Here is a 25,528-nt window from a genome sequence, read left to right as displayed (position 1 = left end):
TGGTCTCTAACCTAGTAGCTGCAATACCGAAGTGCCTAATAAATGCTGCTAGATGGATTCAATGATTTAAGATGACCGCATTAATTGTTATAAATGCAATGATAATCAATGCCATAGTCTTTACTGCTAACTCCACAGTTCTTACACTCTTACAGTTCTATAACAAGTGAAGGTTATCAGAGCCTTACAGTTTTTTGTTTTCTTAATTTTAGCTTAGAGCAACCTCATCAGTCTCATCTGCTGCTGTTGGTATATCTGTCCTTTACGACATACTTACTGCTGGGCTGAAGGCAGTGTTGGTTTAGGTAAACTGGTACCTAAAAAAAAAAAAAAAAAAAAAAACGAAAGAAAGAAAAAAGTAGCCTACGGATTGCCTACTCTACGTGAAATGGTAATTTCTCTCCGTTCCCCATGTTTCAATGCGAGGTATATAAAATTGTCTCCTCTTTAACCAATCTTGTAAATAATTCTGGTGCATCATTATACCTGCCACATCTGGGCCTGGCCTGGTTCTGATTCCATTCACAGCTCTCAGAGCACATATATCTTTACCTCTTGCACATGCCCTGCCCCCAATCTCTACTGCTTCTTGCATCCTGCAGCTCAGAAAACACGAGCCGCTGTCCACAGCAAATGCACTCAGTTTTCCCCAAACACAATCCTTAGGAGAGCTGGGGAAAAAGGAGGAGAAGGGAGAGCACATCACATTTCTCATTAGATATGCTCCAATGTCCTTCAGTTTGGGTATAGGAGCCCACACCTGCTGTGAGGTGTGACTTGTGTCCACTGGACTGATGGGCTGGTTTCTGGAGGGGGTCACCTTGTGGGAATTACTGGGCATGGAACACTGATGACCAGGGTCGCTGCACTGGAGCAGGAACAGGGCGCTGTGCATGCCAACAGGAGGTGTGCAGGGCATGTGGCTGTGATGGAATGAAATGAGCCAGGCGGGAGTGTTCCCAGACCTTCTCCTCCCTGACCGCCAAAGAGCATCCTGTCACTGCCAGCGGAGCAGGGCAGTGGGCCCCGCCCCTAGCGCTGGATTAGAGAAGGGATGGAGAAGGACACTGCCAGCTGGACAAGGAGGGAAAAGAGATTAGGGAGAGAACTTGTTCAATCTGCGTAACAAAGAGTTTAGGGTGAAAGTGGAGAGGAAGAGTGAATACCTCAAGGGCTGTTCGGAGAATCTGCTGATGAGGGAGGCTAGAGAAAAGGGGTTAAATACCAAATCTTCATCAACGTGCTTCAGGAGATGAGATTAACAGGGCATGGGTGGATATATGTATACTTATAACTGATTTACCCTGCTGTACAGCAGAAACTAATGCAACATTTTAAATCAACTATACACCAATAAAAATTGAAAAAAAACCAAACAAATAGGGCATGGGATTTCACGTTACTTATGTTGTGATCTCTGGCCTCTCGAAGAGGTTCCCTTCAGTGACTAGACAACGGTGGGGTGGAAAGTGACAAAATTAGTGAATATCTACAGCTGTGATGGATAAGTTAAACCGGGAGGTTCCCATCTGCAGTTCTGTTTTCAAAGTGAGTTTTGGAATCTTTATCTTCTATACTTAGAATTTAGATGTAACAAATCTTTTCTAGTGATAAGTGACATCTCTGACTTGGACAAAAGCTTCAGAAAATAATTAACGTTGAAAATGGAGAATAGTTTTTCTTTCCACTGAGGATATTAACTGGCTCCCCGAAATAGATACTAAGACACTGTTATGCCAGTATATGTTTTTCCTCTCTTTGAAAACAGCTCTGGAGCTTCCTTAATTTGATAAGATTTATCTGGCATCTAAACAAGGATTTCTCAGGAGGCATACAGAGTCTCTTTAGTTCTGAAGTAACAAATACAAGCTTTTTGTGTTAAGCTGTCCTTGAAGTCTCTCGGCCCATAGAGCTTGTCAATTCTAATTTGCTTGTCAATTCTAATTTGCTATGATGACTTGAGACATAAAGAAAGTGTGGTGAAAATCCTTGGGGCTTAAAGCAAACCAAGTTCATCCACTCATTCAACCCAGAACACTTAGAGCTTGTACTTCAATCACTTCGTCAGGAACCTATTTTTCAAGTGAAAGTTAAAACCTGAGTTGTTGCCATCTGCTGAAAAAGGTAACCAGCTGAGATACTGCTCACTTAAGAAAACGTGATTCCTCAAAATTGTGCCAGTTTTCCAGTCATTTTTTAAGTGGAATACACCTATTGATGTAATCACATGAAGAGAAAGAAAAGATTCCAAATTAGCGGTAGTTATACAAACATCCTCCTTACTTCAGTAAAAGGTATTATAGAGAAAAACATGGAAATAGAATATTCAGAGTCTGTGTGATTGAAGACCAAGCCAGATTTTGCCTGTCGATGAAACCACAGCTCCTCTTGGCTCTAATAAAACAAGCTTCCATCTATTTTTAAGGTAAACTGTTTGTTAAAGATTCATTAAAACTAATTCCATCAACAATTCCAAAAGCTATTAGAGTTAAATATTTAAACTAAATCTTAAGGGCCACAAGGAAGTATTTGCAGAAGTAAATACCACCTGACATACCCGGTTACTTTCATTAGTTTGTTTCAGCTCTGGTGCTTCTAATGAAATTTAATTAAATTGATTTGGCTACTTAAGGATACATAAGGATAAGAGTCTTCTGCAGTATGTACCATCTTTTAAAAGCAAATACTGAGTAAATCCATTTTAGGAATTCAATTTATTACCATTGAACTAATTCTAAAGAAACAATATTACTGAGAAGATTTGACAAGTTGGAAAGAAATTGATATAATTTGGTCGAAGAAAGTATATCATGGTTAACTACCAGTCGTTAACGGGTGCCAAACGGAATGCAGAAAACCACCTGGCCAATTGAAATAAGACCGGCTCAGGCCTGTGTTTCCCTGGCATCACTTTGGAGGCCTCAAACAAAGATCTGATGTGGATAATCTTTAACAATGGTCTTTGTGTTCCAGCTAGTGCTGCAAAGTTACATTTGGTGCGAAACTGTACAAAGTCCCATCTTCACGTTGACAAATCCAAATGTCTGGCTTCTAGCAGCAACGTCATTCTGACATTTGAAAAGCCAGGTATTTTGCATCTATACTCATCAGTGGCCAACACGTTCAAAGGTCACCCTGGGTTCCAACCTCAATGTCTGCACATTCCGCGCTGCTTCCGAATGCCTTAAACCATGGAAATGGAAACAGAGTCATGGAATGAGCCCTCTGCTGATCTTAAACTCTGGGATGGCTACATGGTTGGATGTGTTTAATAAACCTTAGTAAGTACCTGTGCTGGGTACAGGGTCGAGAACAGAGACGGGTAGGCATGGCTCCTGAGGGGAAGATAAAGGGGAGATGGACATTTAAAATAGGATTATATCACATTGCATTTCTGAAAGAGCCAGGAAGAAAAAGGCACAGGTTATTATGAGGGATCTTTACTAGCCTTGGAGAGTTGGAGAGGGAGGTTACCTTGGGGAAGAGACAAACTGAGATTGAAATAGCCAGGCTTGGTGGGAGGGGAGGGAAGGCATTCTTGGCTGGGGAAGGAACCTTCGCCCGTGCAGTGCAAAGGCACTGAGGTTGAGGAAGGTGAGCTTGGAGAGAAGGGTAGGAAAGTGAGAGAAACTGGAAGCCACTGAGAAGTTTTAATCAGGAGACTGACTGGGCCAGGTTTGGATTTATAAAAGTGTATTCTGAATTTTTAAGGGACAAGAGATTGAAGATGGTGAAGGAGATTCCACGAAACCAAGCAGGCAGCAATCTCATCAGGCCTAGGGACAGATGATGTGAAAATAAGGATGGGAGAGGTAGGTGGATTTGAGAGATATTCAGAGTATAGAATCAGCAGGGCTTGGTGCCAAGTGTAATGGGATAAGGAAAAAGGAGGTATTAAATAACTCCTGGAATTCTGGAAAGAACAACCAGGTGGGTTAGGTGCTCTTTATAGAGATGGGCAACAATGGAGGAAGAATAGATTTGGGGAAGATATTGAGAGGTACGTGTTAGATGTGTGGAAGGTTAGAGCTTGTGAGCTAGTTCAGTGGAGATGTCACATGGGTTGTTGTGTATGTGTAAGCTTAGAGTTCAGGAGTGAGGACCACACAGAGAAATAAATGTGGATGCCATTGGCCTTCAAATGTATTTAAAATCCATGGGCCAGGGGCTTCCCCAGTGGCACAGTGGTTAAGAATCTGCCTGCCAATGCAGGGGACACAGGTTCGAGCCCTGGTCCGGGAAGATCCCACATGCCGTGGAGCAACTAAGCCCGTGTTCCACAACTACTGAGCCTGCGCTCTAGAGCCCGCGAGCCACAACTACTGAACCCACGTGCCACAACTACTGAAGCCCATGCACCTAGAGCCTGTGCTCTGCAACAAGAGAAGCCACGGCAATGAGAGGCCCACACACCACAACGAAGAGTAGCCCCCGCTCGCCACAACTAAAGAAAGCCCACAAGGCAATGAAGACCCAACGCAGCCAAAAATAAGTAAATAAATAAATAAATAAATAAATTTATTAAAACAAACAAACAACCATGGGCCAGATGAGGTCATCTCCACTAGACAGTATAGGATGAAAAGCAAAGATGCCTCAGGGAAGACCAGGAGTCTGCAAAAAAGACTGAGATGGAGGCTTGCAAGTTCAGAGAACACCCAGGGGAGAGCGGCAGTGGAGAAACCTGGGAGGAGATCGTGTAAGGGAGGAGGATGTGGCCAGAACTGCTACAAATCCATTTACTTTTCTTCCTAGACACACACCTGGACCACATGTCCCAGCCTGCCTTACAGTTTGTATGGCCATGTGATGGAGATCCAGCTAAATAATGCACCCCTCCCCCAAAGATATCAATGTCCTAGTTACCTAGAACCTGTGATAGGCTACCTTATGTAGCAAAGGGACTCTGCAGGTGTGATTAAGTTAAAGATATTGAAAGAGGGAGATTACTCTGAATTATCTGAGTGGGCCCAATGCAATCACAAGGGTCCTTAAAGAGACATGCAAGAGGGTGGCATTTAGAGAAGGTGATGTGACCATAGAAGCAGAGAAAGAAAATCAAAGGAGCTATGCTGATGGCTTAGAAAATGGAGGAAGGGGCCACTGGCCAAGGAGAGTAGCAGCCTCCAGAAGCTGGAAAAGGAGATGGATTCTCTAGACAGCTTCAGGAAGGGGTGCATCCAGAACCAGCACTTTGATTTCAGCCCAGTGAAACCCAGTTTGCACTTCTGACCTCGAGAACTGTAAGATCATGAATTTGTGTTTCTTAAAGCCACTAAGTTTGCTGTAATCTGCTAATGCAGCAATAAGAAACTAACAGAGAGCAATGAATTTGTTTTAAAGCCATGTTTATTTGGGGGTGTGCTAGACACAATTGATTAGACTTGCGGACAACTTAAGATGATTAAATACCTGCAACAAGGTGCGACAGGATGTGAATATAATTTTCTTCCATTGTCTGTGTTTTGGCTAAGGTCCCAAAGCAGTGAATACCAGATGCCCCATTGCTCCATATATATCCTCAAAATAAAGAATTAGATCATCCATTCACAGTTGTGAAAGTGGAGGACAAAATAAGGTCCTGCAGCATTAAGACATGCTCCATCTCCAGATTATATAAGATTAGGCTGAGAATTCACTAGTGGGTGGAGAATGCCAGTGGGGAGGGCTTCATCGGAGGCAGTCAATGGGCTGGGCATCCCCCATCCTTCCTCTCCTGAAGCCCAGGAAGTGAACTCCTTATTCTGCCTGACCACAGGCTCTCTGGAGTTTGGGGGTCACAGGGACTGGTGTCTGCAGTACCATTATCAGGGTGATGCACAGACTCAGTGCCAGAGGTGGACCAACCATGGAGCTTAAGACGATTAGGTCTCAGGCCTGTCCACTGCATGACCCCCCTCCAAGGCCTGTAGGAAATTTTATATTCATAAAGTATATTCTTCTTAAACAGGATTACCCAAACTACCTAAGCTACAGGGCGCAAAATCTGTATCCACTCTGGTCTATGTGCAGTGGAGTAGCAGAAGCCTGAGGTGGATGGAGAGTTCGGAGCAGTTAGCTGGAGGCGGCCAGGTCTAGGCCAGAAGTCCTCAGTTGGAGGCTGGTACTGGTGAGCAAACTACACTACTGGCACCATGAGAGAAGGAGCCAGCATGTGGGGATAGGCGGGATACGAATGCCAGGCTACAACCTCATGGGACGGGCTCTCTCTCCTCTCTGCTCATCCCCCTTCCCTGCCAGAGCCTGATGGGGGGGGTGCATGGGGACATAGGAAGGAACAGCTTCTGAGAGGGCGGGGGGGGGGGCAGATGGAGGCAGGAAGAGAGAAGAAATTGATCATGTTCTTTCTTCCCAGTCAAATTAAGGCTCTCTTAGAGTAGTTTATCCCATCTACTGGGATCCACTGAAAAGGTGGGGTGAATTTGAATGAACTGCCCAAAGTAAACAACAAGAATGGTGGTAGATTTACATTAAACTTAGTGAGTTTCTGTTCTAATTTGAAAAGAGATATGCACCCCAATGTTCACAGTACCACCGTTTACAGTAGCCAAGACATGGAAGCAACCTAAAGGATAGATGATAGATGATAGATCTGTCCTCTCCCATCAACAGGTGAATGGATAAAGAAGATGTGGTACATACATACAATGGAATATTACCCAGCCATAAAAAAGAATGAAATAATGCCATTTGCAGCAACATGGATGGACTTAGAGATGATCATACTAAATGAAGTAAGTCAGACAAAGACAAATATCATTTAATATCACTTACATGTAGAATTTAAATACATGAGGCAAATGAACTTATTTACAAAACAGAAATAGACTCACAGACATAGAAAACAAACTACGGTTACCAAAGGGGAAAGGCGGGTGTACAAATTAGGAGTTTGGGATTAACAGATACACATTAATATATATAAAAGAGATAAACAACAAGGTAAGGTCCTACTGTAGAGCATAGGGAACTACATTTAATATCTTGCAATAACCTATAATGGAAAAGAATCTGAACAAGAATATACATACACGTACATATATATGTATGTACGTGTATGTATACATACATATATATATGTAACTGTATATATATGTATAAGTGAATCACCCTGCTGTACACCTGAAACTAACATGACATTGTAAATCAATTATACTTCCAAGAAAAAAAAAAAAGCTTAGCGAGTTTTCTAGTTCCTGATTTAATCCTTTTCCTCTGCCTTTTGTCTCTGGGGTATTTTCGGAGGTTCTGATTTAAAATGTTACAGTAAAGCCACCTGGCAGAGCAGAGGCAGGAAGGAAACATTCAGCTTGGACACCGCTCGCGAGGATTTTCCCCAACTTGTAGGTCCAGTCCCACAACAGCTCTAACTACTCACTTCTTGTTTAGAAACTGCCATGTGCATCGATTTCCACTTTTGCAGAATTGATTTTTGCTTCTGTTCCCATTTGTGCCTTTGTTTTTGGACAGATATCATATGATTAGTGTCTGCGAATTGTCTCCAAGAGGTTACGGGACCTCATGAAGGAGGACCTTATTTGTCGATACAAAAATCAACACGCGAATGTGTGTCATAGCTGAGTTTAACCTCACCCTTTTTGTTTCCGACCCCAGCTTGACACACAGTGATTTAGAAAAGAAAGAACTCAAGGAGCTACAATTTTGAGTCTTGAGGACACTGCACTCAGGTTGTTTAAGAGTCTGGCCAAAAGTCTTCACGTCCTTCCAGTCATCTCTTGGTGAAGAATCTTCCAGCACAGTAGAAAGATTAATAAATTCCTGGTAGGCAATTTCCTTGCTAAAATGACAGCTCTACATTCAGTCGTTTAATTTATTTCTATAGAGGATTTACCACCTTTCTATCACCATCTTAGATATTCCCCAAGTAAAAATCTCTTAATTTTCAAAATGGCAACATGCTAAAGCGAGTATAAAAGTATTTCTTGCTCTTCTTGCTGCAAAGCTTAAAGATCAAAATTTTGATCATGTTGTGTTTTTTTCCTTGACAGTATTTCAAAATATCTTTCTCGTTCTCGCTGCAATCCAGTATTGATTTTTAAATATCCAGCAGGTGAGGGTGATGAGGGATGTGAAGCATGAAATGTGACTTCAGTTCGCAGGGGTCAGGACCACTGGTTCATCTAGGTATAGAGGTCAGTCTCCTGGAAGCAACGAAAGACAACACGGAGCGCTGTGTCCACTCTCTCATCCACTGTAGTTTGGACATTTGAGGAAATCCGCAGGCACCCCCTTCCCTATCCATAATTACTTATTGATTTCTTCTTTTGTGAGTGCAGTGGTGGCAAGGGCCAATGAAATGAATCCCATGGCAGTAAGAAAAGAGAGTCCTGCGTGATTCAGGCTGTGAAGGGCATGACTCCACTCCCATCAAAGCTCATTACTCACTGGCTGAATGGTACCCGCAGCCTGAGAGTCTATCTTTAAAGATTAGTTTTATGCTTTGTTTCTCTCATCCAAATGGCAATAGTGAATACAATATTGCTATCCGTAGAAACACCACCTTTTTCTGTTTCAAGCACAGGTGGTTGGGCATTCTTTGAGACAAGCTCATCGTGCAAGATCCCAACGTTTCACGTGGTGGGTAGGGCGATAGGGTGCCCTACAGGAACACAACTGTAGAAACACGGGGACACGACTATTAGTGGGGGTAAAATGAGTCTGGTTTTGAACCCTGGTGATTGTCAAGAGGTTGGATTCTGACCTTTGATTTGTCTTTGATTTGGTCCCTGCATTTATGAACGAAGGATTTTAATTCACTCATAGAGTGGTTGAGTAGATGCTGTTCTCTCTGAAGGCCTTTGAGATACGTAGAGCAAAATAATGAGCCTCAGCATTATAAGCCTGGACACTGGACAAACTGTCTACTTGACCATAGGGACCACCCTGTCCCTCTCCATGATGATTGTCTACTTGACAATAGGGACCGCCCTGTCCCTTTCCATGATGATTGTCTACTTGACAATAGGGACCGCCCTGTCCCTTTCCATGATGACTTTACAGGGTCTGTTTTAAAGGCTCAGCATGTTTTCTTGGTGAGCAGCCCATGGAGAAGCAAGACAGTAGAACAGAGGTGGTGCCCCCTCAGTTAACATCACCGTCTTCTGGTACCCAGTGCTCAGAGGCATTCTCACCGTGATGCCCTGAGGCTTCCTGCTACTTCTTCACTCCATCTCAGGACACGTCTGTGCCTCAGAGGACAGAGCAGATTCATTGTACCTGGAGCTCCACGACTTCCCGTAGATCCGTCACCCTGAGAAGGGTTCCCATGGTATCGCACAGGATGGCCTGGGATGACTCCATGTTGCTATTGTGGCTTTTCTCAGAACCTTCTACGGTGGTCTGGAGTTCCCAAGGGTCTTTGCTGGGGCAGAGGGGTCTTACCTGCTGAGTCCCATTGAGACCCAGAGACCAGTGCTTGTCTGAAGGTGCAGATGGGAGCCGGGGAAGGACAAAAAGCTGCTGTGCTGGGCTGGCATATTCACCCTGGGACTCTAGGAACATGTCCTACATAAGGCAGATGTCATGGGAGTTGGCAGGGGACCTTCTGGCTGGCACCTTGACCTAGGGGCCAACCACGACCAGGTAGGAATTAACCACCATCCAGTGCAACATTTAGGCATGCTGGCTGTAATTCTTTAATAAGAGGTTATTTTGCCCCAACTTGAGAGCAAATGTGAAGATCTTGTTTGCATTTCTGATAATTAAACAGTAACATAGAACTATTTAACTAGAATTGAAAGAAGATTTTGATTCAAAGCCGAAGAATCATACGCTAAATCTTGTTCAAGTCTGAGTTCAAGTGATAAGAAAGCTTACATTTTAAGTGACTGCTATGTAAATAACATTTGAAAGCAAAATGGGCCACGCCAATTTTAAAACCAAAGCCTGTTAATGGAATTTGTGTTTAGGAAGCCCCACTATAGTGGTCTTGGACCTAACGTCTCACGAAGACCAGCAGTGATCTGTACTGGCTGAGAATGAGATAAACGTCAATTTTTCTTGTCATTAAGCTGATGGCTGCATTGACAACCTTCATGGACACTGGTAGCCAAAAGGGAAATTTAGAAGGTTGCAGAAACAGAGAAATCAAAGTAAGTATGAACTGCAATTTTTAAAATAAATTTATTTATTTTATTTATTTATTTTTGGCTGCGTTGGGTCTTCATTGCGGTGCGCAGGCTTCTCATTGCGGTGGCTTCTCTTGTTGTGCAGCACGGGCTCTAGGTGCGCGGGCTTCATTAGTTGTGGCACGTGGGCTCAGCAGTTGTGACTTGTGGGCTCTAGAGCACAGGCTCAGTAGTTGTGGTGCATGGGCTTAGTTGTTCCGCAGCATATGGGATCTTCCTGGACCAGGGCTCGAACCTGTGTCCCCTGCATTGGCAGGTGGATTCTTAACCACTGTGCCACCAGGGAAGTCCCTAAACTGCAATTTTTAAAGTTAAACCATCTACATTATTTTTGCCAAAGATGCAGACAAGCTTCATTTAACTTATTTCATTTACTTCATTCTTGTTTTCGAGCACATAGTCACACAGTCTTTTTCAGGGAGCATTTGTTCATTTTGCATAATATACATTTAAGGTATCCATTCAGAATTCCGTTCATTAGGAGTTGACATTAATTATGCTACAGTTGGGGGCAAGTCTCACTGCAATTTCTATGAAGAAATGACTTGTAAGTTTGTAATACACATCCTCCCCAAATTAATATCTGAACCAAGGAGGAAAATTGTTTTTTCTATAAAAGTACAAATAAATCTCATCTAGTTATTAAATATTATAGCACCATTATGTTGCACAAATTTTAGCTCTAAGTTCATGCTCTTTATGATGCTTAAGTCATTCTTTAGAAGTTTGAATTGAAAATTTATTTCTTTTTATTGAAGTATTGTTGATTTACAATGTTGTGTTCGTTTCCAGTGTACAGCAAAGTGATTCAGTTATCATTCATCTAAATTAATTTGCTCTACAATTATTTCAGATGGAATGATCTTTAATTCAGATGTGGTGAAGAGGTTGGAAAAGTGATTTTCACAGGAGGTGATATTAAAAAAAATATTCAGGGAGGCAGGTAGGGTGGAAGGTGGAGTACAGATGTTTGGAAAGGCTCCACAGGGTGGGAGACAAGGAGGGAGAGGGAACTGGAAGCACAGAAGTTAGGTACAGCTGGTGGCGGAGTGCAGGCAGAGCAGGGATTAAATGGAGAGCTAGGCTGCGGCTGTACCTGAAAGGTCTCATGGGCTGCGCTAAGATGTCTGGATTTCTTCCTGTGGACAGTGGGAGCCACTGAGAGATGCAGTAGTAATTTAATCAGATGTGCTTTTTAGGAAGTTCACCCCAGCTGCCCTTTGGAGAACAGACAGGAGTGGAGGAAGCCAGATGGCGCAGAGGCCAGTTAGGATGGGGGTTGATAATCCAGAAGACGGAAGCAGCTTTTCATGGCCATGACCGTGGAGAGAGATGGATGGAGACAGAAGACTGGGGTTTTCTGGTGGGTTCGACGCAGATGTGTGAAGGAGAGGAAAGAGCCAGTGGTGGTTCCTGGGTCCTGGCTAGGGTGACAGGTGGAGGGCTGTGACCAGAGAACTCAGGGAGAGGAGCCGGATCCAGAAACAGTGGGCTCACGTGAGGCGCTGCAGGCATCTGAGTAGGTCATCTAGCGGATGGCTAGATATATGGAGAGGCCGGGCCTGGAGAAAGAGATGCGGGAGACCACTACACGTGGCTGGTAACTGAACCCAAGGAAGAGCTCCAGACACCCAGCAAGAGGCCGTGTGCGAGATGAGAAAGATCTAACCACAGAGCCCTGAGTGACACCAACATTCAGGGAATGAACAGGAAGACGAGCCCATAAAGGATGGAGGAGGGACAACCAGAGAGCCTGAGGCAACTCAGGGGACAATGGTGTCACGGGGAGTCAGGAGACTTTCTGAGGGTGACGCTGGTTATCACATTTTCAAACTATCAAGGTACAGGGTCACAGCAGGGCCTCTCATCGGACGGACACGGCATGCTGTTTCCTAAGCCAGGGCCTGACCTCACCCCTTCTCATTTCAACCCTCTGCACCACCCTCAATCCAATGAGCATGTCTTCAGCCTCCTTGACCTGCCACGTACACAAATTCCGCACTAAAATGGAATAAAATTGCTCCAGCTACCTCTAAACCCCTGACAACTTTCATTGTCACTACTGGGCTTCCTACAAAACCCTGTGTGTGTAGTTTGGTTTACCTACACCCCACCATGCAAGAGCCTTTGCTTTGGGGCTGTGCAGACATTGCTAGTATCGTTGGCTGGCACAGCTGCTTAGGAGAAAGACCGTGGGAAAGGGGCACTGGATTAGGCATCGAGGGGCTGGAACGAGGGAAGACGAACAAAGAAAGGGAATCGTGAAAATGTAGGTGAAGGTGAACAACGATGACAATGATAAAATGAAATACTAGGATCCAAATGTCCAGCTGCCTGTGGACAGGACGGCAAAGAGCATTTGTCAGCCAAACGGCATGAAAACTGTTCTAGGATTCACAGCAGTTAACTCCCACTTGTATGTGACTCTCCAGCTGACAAAGCTCTTAGATGACCACTGTCCCCTTTGAGGTCATCAGCGATGTGGCCAGGCAGGTGTATGGCGTTTACCTCATGGATGAGGAAAGCAAGGGACGGGAATGGGACCAATGGGGAGATGCCCACAGTCTCCATGAAAAGATGTGAAGGTTCTCGGATGCAAGGGTTGAGGAAAGTTCCAGGCTCAGATACATAAAGCAGAAGGAAGGCATCACAGAGGTCCATTTTAGACCATTTTTAGAGGTTATTTACTTTTCTGGAGACTCTATGGCAGGAACCTGCCCACCCACCAGGTTCAGATAGCTGGATACAAAACAACACCAGCGCATCTCCGATCCCTGACTGTGAGGCCCGGTGAATCGTCCCTGTCCCTCTGAGTGGGCCACAGGACTGCCCAAAGTCAGCTGCTGCACCGATGGGCAGAGAGGCTCACGTAACTTGCCCAAGGTCATGCTGCTGGTAAGTGGCAGGGGTGTGCCCTTAACCTCTGGCTGTTTGATTCTAAGTCCTGTGCTCTTTGTACTTCACCAGCTAGTACAGTGAGCCTTCCAGGAACTAATACACTCCCAGGCTTCATTAGTTGAAGTTCAGTGCCCAGCACCAGGGAAGTATAGTCTCATTATTCTCTTTCTTCTCCTGCAAATAAACTTGGAAGAATATATTCATTTGGGGGTGCTACATTACGAAAGGGATTCTGACAAACTTGCACGCACGTGGAAAAAAGTGATAGCGATGGTGAAGGTCGTGGAAACGTTGATATATTACAGCTGAGCATGAGTTGTGTGAATGAAAAATACTGCCTGCCGTATCAGGAAGCAAAGGATGCTGCAGCCATCAAGCCATCACATGACAGCCGCCCTGACAGTGAGCCCTGAGGGAACTCAGGATGGAGGCAAGATGCCCCCCGTCTAGCAGTCAGCCGCTGCAGCTACCCCCTGACGGTGCCCCCTGAGGAGACTTAGGATGGGAAAGCACAGGATACCGGCCCCAGAGAGCTGAGGTGCACATCAAAGCAATGATCTCAGTGAGCCCAGACTCTTGCATCTTCCCATACACAGAAAATCACTAAGCTCCTTAACTTGAGATGTTTGGTTTTCTTTAATTAACAGGCATCTTTTGATATTCCGACTACCTGGTCGTTGTCGCAGAAACTCCTATGTCTCCCGGCTTCCCCTCTTACTTCTTTGGAGCAGTCCCTCAGAGTGACCTGAGATGCTGGGTCCCAGGCTTAAGTCCTCAGTTTTGTACACCAAATAAAACATAACTTTTAACTTTTAGGTTGTGCTTTTTTTTTTTCAGTCAACAGTTGTAATAATAATAAATGTTGCTATTCCTACAACTGAGAAGGGATGGCCTTGTACAGAGTTGGTTAACTTCAAAAACAGGAAGGCTATCACAGAGAAGAGAAATTAGACTTTTTAGTATGCAGTTGGAGGGCAGATGCTGCAGATAGGGAGATGTTTGCTTAATGTAAGAAGTTCTGAAAAATCACGGTTACCCTGAAATGGAATAAAATGCCCCATTAGGTAGCGATTACAATGAATATTTAAGATATTTGAACAACATCAAATGACTACTGGAGCTGATACTGCCTTTCTTCTTTTAGTAAAATAACCCCTTTCCTCCTGCTACCAAGTTTTAGCAGGTATCACGGCGGCCCACTTTTCGTGTCCTCCCCCACAGCTGGGTACCTGGCCGTGGCCACATGACTGAGTTCTTGCTCCTGGGAGGAGAGCAGGAGTTTGCTGCTTGCTTCAAAGAGCATGACTTGCCTTCACTCATCCTCTCTCTCTTCCTATGGGCTGGAATGAGAGGGGAAGAGCTAAGCTAGGGAGCTTTGTCCACACAGGCAAGGATGACACCCTGGTACAAGGCAGAGTAACAAGACGGGTCCCAGGGTTACCTGCTGACCCTGGACCACCTGCCTAACCAGCTACAGTTCCATGAGAGGGAAAGAGAGACATGTTTAGCTGGAGCTTCTGTATTTTTGAGTCTCTCTGTTAGAGTGGCTTAGCCTGGGTCCTAACCAAAAACGATTTTTTGGAGATGTACATAGGATTAAGGTACTATATAAGGGTTTGTAAGAGATGATTTCTATAATAATTGTATATACACACCCCCAGCAAATTTATCTCCTTCGAAAACGAGTTGTCCCAACAGACCATACCATAGTCAAACATAATCAGTCTACTATGTCAGTCACCTCGTTTTTTTAAAGTACCAATGTTCAAAAAAGTCAAGAACTTTTGATCTCCTGCTTTTCTTTTATCCCTTTATCAAGTCTGTTCCAAGGCTCATCTTCTTTTCCTTTAGAAAACATCCTCTGCAAAACTACAGTACAGATGATAAAGACATTTTAAAGTTCTCTCTGTGGTCATCTAATCTTAAGGATTGGTTTAAAAAAAATACAGAAACGTGATGTATTATTTAGCCTGCCAGTGATAACATTCTTCTTCAGTTATCTATTTTCCCTTAGGGGAGAAAATCAGAAGTCCAGCCCTCACTGAAGTTGAAGATTTGGATAACGCAAATGTTTTGGCTCACAATGTATCAGGAATCCAAAATAATTTGGTCAGCACTCCCGGCCAAAAGAATATTCTGATGTATTAAATGGATTTCTGAGTAAAATAAAGTAGCTGAGCTAATGAATTGTGATCCTGGCCTCTGTGCTTGGGTCCTAGGAGGAAATAAGCCAGTGCCAGATGGACCTTTAATTCTGTCTCATAGATATGCCACTGCTATTTCAATTTCCATGTCTCTACTCATGTTTTTCCTCTTAGACATAACGCCCTTTCCTCTTACCTCCTAACTTACGCGCACTCTACAGATTCAAGATTTTGCTCTATAATTTTCCTTCTCTTAACTTATCCAGTAGACCTGTGGTACATAACTCTGAATCTAACGTAGTTGCCGATTGTTGTTCCACATTTCATTTCTATCCACAGTAGCTGCTCTACGTGTCATGTTTTCTTTGGAATTCTTCCTTTTCTAAGCCTATACCAGGTGTTTAATACATAGATTTGAAGCATGGATAATTAAAAGACATGGATCAGGCATTTTTTAAATGATATATTAATTGTCAATGAAGAACAAAATGGAAATCTATTGTCCTGCTGATTAAAAACAATTCATAAGGATTAATGAATTTGGGTTTTCTCACCAAAGGACCTTTCAGAAAAGAAAAGCTTCTGTGCATTTTGAGCTTTGCTATTAGCAGCACTTATACTGAGCATAAAGTCCTCATTCCATATCACGACTGCATAATATGGAAGTTATTAAGAACATCTCTTGGGACTTCCCTGGTGGCACAGTGGTTAAGAATCAGCCTGCCAATGCAGGGGACACAGGTTCGAGCCCAGGTCTGGGAAGATCCCACATGCCGCAGAGCAACTAAGCCTGTGTGCCATGACTACTGAGCCTGTGCTCTAGAGCCCGCGAGCCACAACTACTGAAGCCCGGGTGCTACAACTACTGAGCCCACGTGCCGCAGCTACTGAAGCCCGTGCACCTAGAGCCCGTGCTCTGCAATGAGAAGCCCGCACACCGCAATGAAGAGTAGCCCCTGCTTGCCGCAACTAGAGAAAGCCCGTGCACAGCAACCCGATGCAACCAAAAAAAAAACAAACAAAAAACCAAAAAACCCAGATCTTTCTCAATATTTTAAAATCCTGGATCAATGAAAAACATCACCATCAGCTTCTCCAGCCCGTCTTTCTTGAGTCTCCTCACATGAACGACATTTTAAACTCTCTTTAGCTCTTGAGTTTTAGCTCCATTAAATTCATCAACACATTCTTTTTTTTTTTTTCACGTAAAGAGAGAGACAATTACACTTTCTGAACCCTACTACCAACACAGAAAAAAACTAAGATGGAAAACTCATACTACTATTCAACAAATAAGTTGTAGAGTCTCTAAAAGCCGTTTCCCTTCAATGCAAAGAAGTATGAGAAGGTGCATTTCAGCAAAGAGATGTCCGGGATCCGAGGGAGAGTGGAGTTTATCTGAGGCAGTAATATTTCATTGAACTTCTGGAGCCATCGATTCAGAACGACCAGCTCTTTTCTAATTTATAGCGTGTTCTTCATGTCTGGCTGCCTGTTTAGCTGAAGGATCCTGTCCTGGGAGAGAATTCATTTGTCTCCTGGCAGAGTCCCGGAAGGAACCACGTAGGGATGCTGGGATGTGCATTTCAAACAGCATGGAACCCAAAACACTTTCGATGAACAGCAAGATACGTAGGAAAGGATATAATTAATTCAGAACACTCCCCTAACCCTTAATTTTGCAATGTTTCAGCCTAAATATACTTCCTCTTAAGGAACAGAAAAATCTTGAAAGAGAATTTTGAAATATATGGGCTAAACTTTAAAGTACAAAGTAATGAATGCTTACGGGAAACAGAAAGACCTCGGGAAAATCTAGAAATAGACTAACTTAGTAGGACCAGTATTAAATATTTACTTTTTCCCACTGGCTTAGAAAATGACAGATTTTCCCTCTGGCCAGATGGGTCTTGCCCCTCTGATGTGCGTCTCTTGCTGCGACCCCACCTCCCGATCCCAAGACTGGGAGGCTGGGGACCAAGGTGGCAATGACTTTCAGCTCCCCCTCTCCCTCCATGCAGGCTGCCAGGGGCTGCAAGGAGGTGCTCTGGGCCGCTGTTGATGGAAGCCCTGCTCACGTTTTCTGAAATCCTACGGAGATCGATGCCTAGGCTATTCTCCCTGCCAATCTGTCAGTGGTGTTCTCTGCCCCATTTGTTAACTCAAATCTATCCTGGGATGACAACTTCTGGGAGATGTTGTTAAAGGACTCTCTCCCCTCCCAAGCAAAAAAGAAAAGTATGCATCTTTTGTTCAGCAGCATTTGGGAATGAGGTGTAGAATTAAAATTTCTAGATGTGACCTTTTTCTCTTAAGGTTTATTTTTAAACCATTTTGGGGATGAAGTCTCCTCTGAAATGTATGATATAAATTCCAGCCGGCCTGGGGAGAGTCTGCTGAACGAATGCCCAGCCTCTTGCTACGATCTACGGCTGTCGTTAGGACCATCAGCCCTTCGACCTGATCAGTAACTAGGTCAGGGTCTCAGGCTAGGAACGTGGGGCAGGCTGTCGGGTCTCTACCCAATGTTCCTGGGCTGCAATTCTTCTCAACCTCCTGAACTGCTTTTTACATTTTTTCCTGTCTCCTCTCTACTATTACTACATTATTTATTGACTTTTTTTTTTTTTTTTGGCAAAATCCCTCTGTTCATTATTACTTTTTAGTCTATTACACAATACAGAAGCTCAGAAAAACAAGCTTATTTTCTCTATGGCTATTGGTCTGTCCAATCCAGAAAGTTCATGAATCTTAGTGTATATTCTGGGGACACTTAGTGACCCTTTTCTTTTGCTTCTTCATTGATCTCTTGTTTCAGCCGTGTTTCAATTGCTCAGATTCTCAGACGAGGTCCCTTCATACCTATGACACATCTTGTTAGGACCAGATATGGTGTCTTTGGGCTCAGGGCCTGTGTGCAGCTAACGAGCCAAGAAGGTAAAGCAAACCTTACCTTTTTGTAGAGACTCCTCAGATCTCGGTACTGCCACATGCTGTTCAGAACCTGAGATGCGGCCTTGATTACCTTCGGAGAGTGTCTGATAAAGAAAAGACAGGACACGCAAGATGGTGAGCGGGACAGCTGGGCTTCAAATTGACTTGTCAGGAAACAGCAAGAATAAAAAGAATAAAAGCTTCATGGCTTTTCTGGCTCTTTTCTTTTTCCAGACTGGACAGTACAAGGGATGGCTGTCACCAGTCTCCAGCCTCATTCTCACCCACATACCCATGAAGGGGAGAGACAGGAAGGCACTGCAATTGGGCAAAGAATTTTCAAAATGCAAACCCAAGAGCTGTGCATTGCAAATGCAAACCCAAGAGTCAGAAGGCAGATTTAGCACTGGAACAGAAAGAAGAGAAGGATAGCGACTAGGAAAGGCCAGATAAAAGGGTTTTAATGGCAGTGTTGTTTAACACCTGTGTAGTAAGCAAGGAGAAAAAAGATATTCACTTTCTCAACTGAAGTGTGAGAGCACGTATAGCGTTGGCTCTACATACCTGAGGGGTTACAGACAATTGTTTGCCGTTTGCTGATGATGCCAAGCCCAAGTGACTGGCATGAAGCTGACGTGTGCACACACTGGCACACATACTCTCTTACATTTATATGGAGGGATGAGCGTGGATAAGCATCTATAAACAAAGCCCTTCATGCAATTAAAGTTCTGTCCTCTGGATCAGAGTGAGAAAGTAAGGTCATGAAAACCTTTGGACTAGCGGTTCTTATCATTTTTTTCGAGTCATGGCTTTGAAATCCCTATGAAACTACAGCTAAATATTTCGCCTTTTGGTTCAGTGCCAACCTGCATCTCAGAACAGACACTAGGTCAATACATCCATGTTGATTAAATTTGATCCAATTCTTGGAAGTCACTTTGACTAGTGGTGAGGGCAACTATTAACTACCTGCGGATTCTTTGTTCCAACGGGCTGGGTCCACAACAGCTGCACAACTGGAGTGGCTACTGTGACACTGTGCCTGATCGCAAGGGCTGGCACACTTTTGCTGTAAAGGGTCAAATAATAAACATTCTGTGATTTGTGGGCCATATTGTCTCGGCCGCAGCTGCTCAACTCTGCCATTGCAGGATGAGAGGAGTCATAAATAATAGACAAAAGAATGGAGGTGGCTGTGTTCTAATCAAGTGTTACTTACAAGAACGGGTGGTGGTGGGGATTTGGCTTGTGGGTTGCAGTTGGCCGACCCCTGGCCTCTGTGGTGACTCCTGGAGTTGGGCAGGACATAACCACTCATGAGGACTCCAAGGTGAAGTCCACCCCTGAAGCTGACCCATGGTGCAGTGGCCTACAGATCCCTCAAAGAGAACATCTGAATTGAGATCAAAACTGCTTTTGACATAAAATAGTTTTTAAAATGCAAAGTAAGCAGATGGTTAGATGGGATCAGGTCGAGCTTGGATTTGAAAGCCAGAGCGAATGGATGTGTGAGGACCTGCAAATGAAATGATGGGATGCTAATACATGATCAATTAAATGTCTGCTATTTTCCTGGGTCTTCACGTTTGCAATGTAGACCAACTACGCTTAAGTATTCTTCATCCGTTTACTTACTGGAAACAGTAACAGTCACTCTTACTATTGTTATTGCTGACTTAGAATTCAACTTTGGCTTGTGTTTGAAAATCTCTTAGTTATACCATGTACTTTTAAAAGAAAAAAATACAGAGTTCTTATAAATTTCAAGATTTTTTCTCTATGAGAGATAAGCTGTATTTAAGTAATATACATGTTTTCTTTCACTGAAATGGACAGTTGCCAAATGATTTCACATTTATGCTAGTATCATGCTCTAAATGTATTAAATTCTTTTGATTTAGAGAATTTTAGATCTTTTCATGGATACAGACACAGGTACACTTTATTCTTTTTTTAAAAAACTGAATTATAATTGACCTACAGCACTCTGTCAGTTCCTAGTGATCCGATATCTGTATACATTACAAAATAAACACCGTGATAACTCTGTCACTACACAAAGTTATTACAATATTATTGACTATATTCCCTGTGCTGTATATTTCATCCCTATGAGTCATTTATTTTGCAACTGGAATTTTGTATCTTTTAATCTCCCTCACCTATTTCATTCACTCCCCCCCCAATCCCACCATCCTGCTCTTCTCTGGCAACCACCTGTTTGTCCTCTGTATCTGTGAGTCTGTTTCTGTTTAGTTATGTTTATTCTTTTGTTTTGTAGATTCCAAAACAAGTGAAATCATATGGTATTTGTCTTTCTCTGACTTATTTCACTTAGCATAATACCCTCTAGGTCCATCCATATTGTTGCAAATTACAAGATTTTATTCTTTTTTATGGCCAAGTAATAGTCGTCTCTGTCTCTGTCTCTCTCACTATCTATCTATCTATCTATCTATATATATCTATCTCACATCTTCATTATCCATTCACCTGTCGATAGATACTTAGGCAGTTTCCATATACTGACTATTGTAAATAATGCTGTAATGAACATTGAAGTGCATGTATTTTTTTCTAATTCGTGTTTTTGTTTTCTTTGGAAAAATATACAGAACTTGAATTGCTGGATCATATGGTGGTTCTATTTTTAATTTTTTGAGGACCCTCCATGCTGTTCTCCATAGTGGCTGCACCAATTTACATTCCCACCAACAACATACGAGGGTTCCCTTTCCTCCACATCCTCGCCAACACTTGTTATTTTTGTCCTTTTGATGACGGCCATTCTGACAGGTGTGAGGTGATACCTCACTGTGGTTTTGATTTGCATTTCCCTGATGATTAGTGATGCTGAGCATCTTTTCATGTGCCTGTTGGCCATCTGTATGTCTTCTTTGGAAAAATGCCTATTGAGGTCTTCTGCCTATTTTTTAATTGGGTTGTTTTTTGATATATTGAGTTGTATGTTAGATATATATATATATATCTTGGATATATACAACTGGATATTAACACCTTGTTGGTTATATCATTTGTGAAAATTCAATAGGTTGTCTTTTCATTTTGTTTATGGTTCCCTTTGCTATGCAAGAGCTTTTAAGTTTAATTAGGTCCCTTTTTTTTTATTTTTGCTTTTGTTTCCTTTGCCTGAGGAGACAGACCTCTCAAAATATTGCTATGACTTATGTCAAAGAGTGTCCTGCCTATGTTTTCCTCTAGAAGTTTCAGATTTCCGGTCTTCCATTTAGGTCTTTAATCCATTTTGGGTTTATTTTTGTTTATGGTATTAGAGAATGTTCTAGTTTCATTCTTCTGCATGTAGCTGTTCAGTTTTCCCAGCATCACTTATTGAAGAGACTGTCTTTTTTTGCCATTATATATTCTTGCCTCCTTTGTCATATATTAATTGACCATAAGTGCATGGGTTTTATTTCTGGGCTTTCTATTCTGTTCCATTGATCTATGTGTCTGTTTTTCTGCCAGTACCATACTGTTTTGATGACTGCAGCTTTGTCTGACTGGTTATTTTTTTATATTTTCTAGCTCCTTGTTAAAGTTCTCACTGTGTTCATCTAGCCTCTTCCCGAGCTCAGTTAGCATTCTTATTACTCTTGCTTTGAACTCTTTGTCTGGTAAACTATTTATCTCTGTTTCATTAGGGTTGTTTTCCACTGTCTTCTCTTGTGCTTTTGCTTGAAACATATTCCTCTGTCTTCTCATTTTGTTCAACATTCTCTGTCTCTATGAAATTAGGTGCAGGAGCTGACTCTTCCAGTCTTGAAGGGGTGTCCTTGTGTGGGAGCATCCCTATGCCATCTGCGTGTGTGCCCAGTGGATGGAGAGATAGCTGGCACAGTAGTGGGAGAGCTGGATCTGAAGTGAGCATGGGTCACGTCTTCCCCTGGGGTGTGCTGGCAGCTACCACCTTGTTGGATGATATGGCTGGAGATGGAGGGGTTAGAGTCAGAGCCAGGTGTGAACCAGGGCCTCTACTGTGCTCAGTGGCAGTTACCACCATATCAGGGGCTGGAGCAGAAGCCCTGAGGGTCTAGTCTGAGCTGGCTCTGTTCTCTCTAAGCGTGCACACTCTCCTTGGTCATGGTGGCCTCCGCTCTAGTGGAGAGCAGTGCTGGAGTAAGAGGGGCTGGAGCAGGTGCCCAGTGTGGGCTGGCATGGTCTTGGGAAACCAGCTAGAGCTCCAGACAGTTTTCAATCTGCTTCCTCTGAGCTATTCCCAGGAGTAAGCAAGTTTGTGCATGGGCTGTTGACAAGGAGTCTTGTTCTCTTCTTCTGTAAATCCTACTGGTTTTTAACCAGGTAAGGCAACTTGTCTTCCTGGTGTCTGACCCCAGGGCTGGGGTGCTCAGTGTGTGATATGAACCCCTCGCTGCCCAGGGAGGATCCCTAAGGCCATGATATCTCCTTCTTCTTCTGTGTCCTCTGCTAAGGGCACAGGTCCTGACCCGACCACAACTCCTCCCTTCCTCTGTAGATACAGACTCCATGTGTATCTTTCTTTACAGACTTGGTTGAAGAAGAGCCTTTCTGCAAGTCTCCAGGTTGCTTTCAGTAGAGTTGCTCCATGTGAAGATGATTTGATGTGTTTTTTTGGGGGAGGTGGGCTTGGTTTCCTCCTACTCCACCATCTTGATCTCCCTCCTCCACATTTAATATTTTTTACTTCATATTTTGTATCCTTTTTTGTTTTGTATATCCCTTAACTACTTATTGTGGTTATAGATGATTTTACTACTTCTGCTTTCTAACCTTCCTACTGGTTTTATAAGCGGTTTATCTACTAGCTTTACTGTATATATATATATATATATATATATATATATATATATAGTGTGTGTGTGTGTGTGTGTGTGTGTGTGTGTGTGTGTGTGTGTGTGTATGTGTGTGGTATGCGGGCCTCTCACTGTTGTGGCCCCTCCCATTGCAGAGCGCAGGCTCAGCGGCCATGGCTCACAGGCCTAGTTGCTCCGTGGCATGTGGGATCTTCCTGGACCGGGGCATGAACCCATGTCCCCTGCATCGGCAGGCGGACTCTCAACCACTGCACCACCAGGGAAGCCCTTTACTGTATATTTATCAATGATATTTTTCCTTCGGTAATTTTCTTATTTCTACTTGTGGTCTTTTCTTTTTCACTTAGAGAAGTCCCGTTAACATTTCTTGCAAAGCTGGTTTAGTGGTGCTGAACTCTTTTAGCTTTTTCTTGCCTGTAAAACTCAAATCCGAATGATAATCTTGGTGGATAGAGTATTCTGGGTTGTAGCAGTTTTTTCCTTTCATTGCTGTGAATATATCATGTCACTCTCTTCTGGTCCGCAAAGTTTCTGTGGAAAAGTCAGCTGAGAGTCTCATGGGAGTTCCCTTGTACATACTCAGTTGCTTTTCCCTTGCTGCTTTTAAGACTCTCTCTTTATCTTTAATTTTTTCCATCTTAATTACAATGTGTCTTGGTGAGGACCTCTTTGGGTTCATCTTGTTTGGGACTTGCTGTACTTCCTGGACCTGGGTGTCTTTTTTCTTTCCCAGGTTAGAGAAGTTTTCAGCTATTATCCCTTCAAACAAGTTCTCTGCCCCTTTCTCTCTCTCTCCTTCTGGATCCCTACAATGTGAATATTAGTATGCTTAATGCTGTTCCAAAGGTATCTTAAACTATCCTCATTTAAAATTTCTCTTGTATTTGGTGAGCTTGGTTGAATTCCACTACTCTGTCTTCCAGTCTGCTGATGCATTCCTCTGTATCATCTAATCTACTATTGATTCTTTCTAGTGTAGTTTTTATTTCAGTTATTGTATTCTTCAGTTCTGTTTGGTTCTTCTTCATATTTTCCAACTCTCTGTTAAACTTCTCACTGTGCTCATTCTTCTCCTGAGCATCTTTATGATCATTACCTTGAACTCTTTATTGAGTTGATTGTTTATTTCTATTTCACTTAGTTCTTCTTCTGGAGTTTTAGTTTTCCTTTATTTGCAACATATTCCTCTGTCACTTTGCTTTATTCTCTGTCTTTATTTCTATGTATCAAGTAGGTCTGTTACATTTCCTGATCTTGGAGAAGTGGTCTTATGTAGGAGATGTCTCATGGGGCCCAGCAGCACGCTCTCCTCTGGTCACAGAGATGTATGCTCTAGGGGTGTCCCCTTTGTGGTCTGTGTGGGTCCTTCTTTTGTGGTAGGGCCAACTACTGTGGGTGCACTGGTAGGGGGGCTGGCCCCTGGTCCAGTTGGCTGCCAGGCCCTGCCTTGTGTGGAGGCTGCTGGCTTGCTGGTGGGCAGGGCTGGGTCCTGACACAGCCGGCTGCTCGATGTAGGGGGTCCCGGGACTGGGGCTGACTGGCTGGTGGGCAGGTAAGCCTCTGGTGCTAACAGACTAGAGGGAGGACTCCTAAAGGCACTTGCTAGCACCAGTGTCCTCATGGTAGAACTAGCTCCCCAAAATGCCTGCTGCTAGCATCTCGGTCCCCAGGGCGGGGGAGTCTCAGTTGCCTCCTGCCTCTCTGAGAGGCTCTCTAAGATCGGCAAGGGGTCTGACCCAGGCTGTTTTCAAACTGCTGCCTCTGCACGCTCTGTTTTGAGGTATGTGAGATTTTGCGTGAGCCCTTTAAGAGCGGAGTCTGTGTCTCCTATGGCGTCCCTCCAGCTCTCCCATCTCGGGGCTGGTCTTCCTGGTGCTGGCGAGCCCGATGTAGGCTCCTTGGGGAGAACCTCTGCAACTGTGATGATCCTCACATGTTATTCTTATATAATCAATGCTGAGCAAAGATTAAATGCTATTTTTTGCTGTAGTTTATCACCACTAGCCAGATACGTATCTATGACAAAAGTCAAGCAACTCTAGAGAAATACATATTAATAATATTCAGGTAGCGATAATATAGTTGAAACATATTTAGTATGCAAAAATTCCTCTGATGGTGTAATTTTTTTCTACTCCTTGCTTAGTTACAAAATAGAAAGAGACTGTGAATACGTAATGAATAGCAGCTTTTAACCTCTCAATTAAAATGCCAATACATCACAGTGTTATAAAAAACTGATGAAGGTCAAAGAAACATCACTTTCTTTTTAGACTTTAATTTTGATTCATCCACTAGACTGGTCCCATGCAGCGTCTACTTGAAAAACTATAACTATTGATTGAAGGACTTGAACAACTGAGTACCTCTTATGTGACAAGTGATTATAACTTCAGCCACAAACAGAGTTCCTTACTGACAAGTAACAGTCGAGGCTGTTAAATGGCTTTTCTGTCTTATGACAAAATACAGTGACACACTCAACACTATTTCCTACATAACTGTTAAAATCTGAAAAAATACAAATGTACTTTTGAAACAGATGGACTTGTCCATATTGCATGTTTAAAATGATGTGAAAAGAATA

The 25,528-nt window shown here is 43.2% G+C and overlaps 1 protein-coding gene across 6 annotated transcripts in view; it reads right to left on the bottom strand.

Moving 5' to 3' along the window:
- Positions 1-25,528, bottom strand: part of CTNND2 (catenin delta 2) — a 947,506-nt gene that overhangs the window by 31,754 nt on the left and 890,224 nt on the right. For all 6 annotated transcript variants that reach the window (XM_004274484.4, XM_033436579.2, XM_033436580.2 and 3 more), the window contains one exon: positions 18,144-18,228. In XM_004274484.4, coding sequence (XP_004274532.1) covers positions 18,144-18,228 — 85 coding nt within the window. The remainder of the gene's footprint in view (positions 1-18,143; positions 18,229-25,528) is intronic.

Source organism: Orcinus orca, chromosome 3 (genome assembly GCF_937001465.1).
Source record: "Orcinus orca chromosome 3, mOrcOrc1.1, whole genome shotgun sequence".
Lineage (NCBI taxonomy): Eukaryota > Metazoa > Chordata > Mammalia > Artiodactyla > Delphinidae > Orcinus > Orcinus orca.
This window is presented reverse-complemented; position numbering and strand designations above follow the sequence as displayed.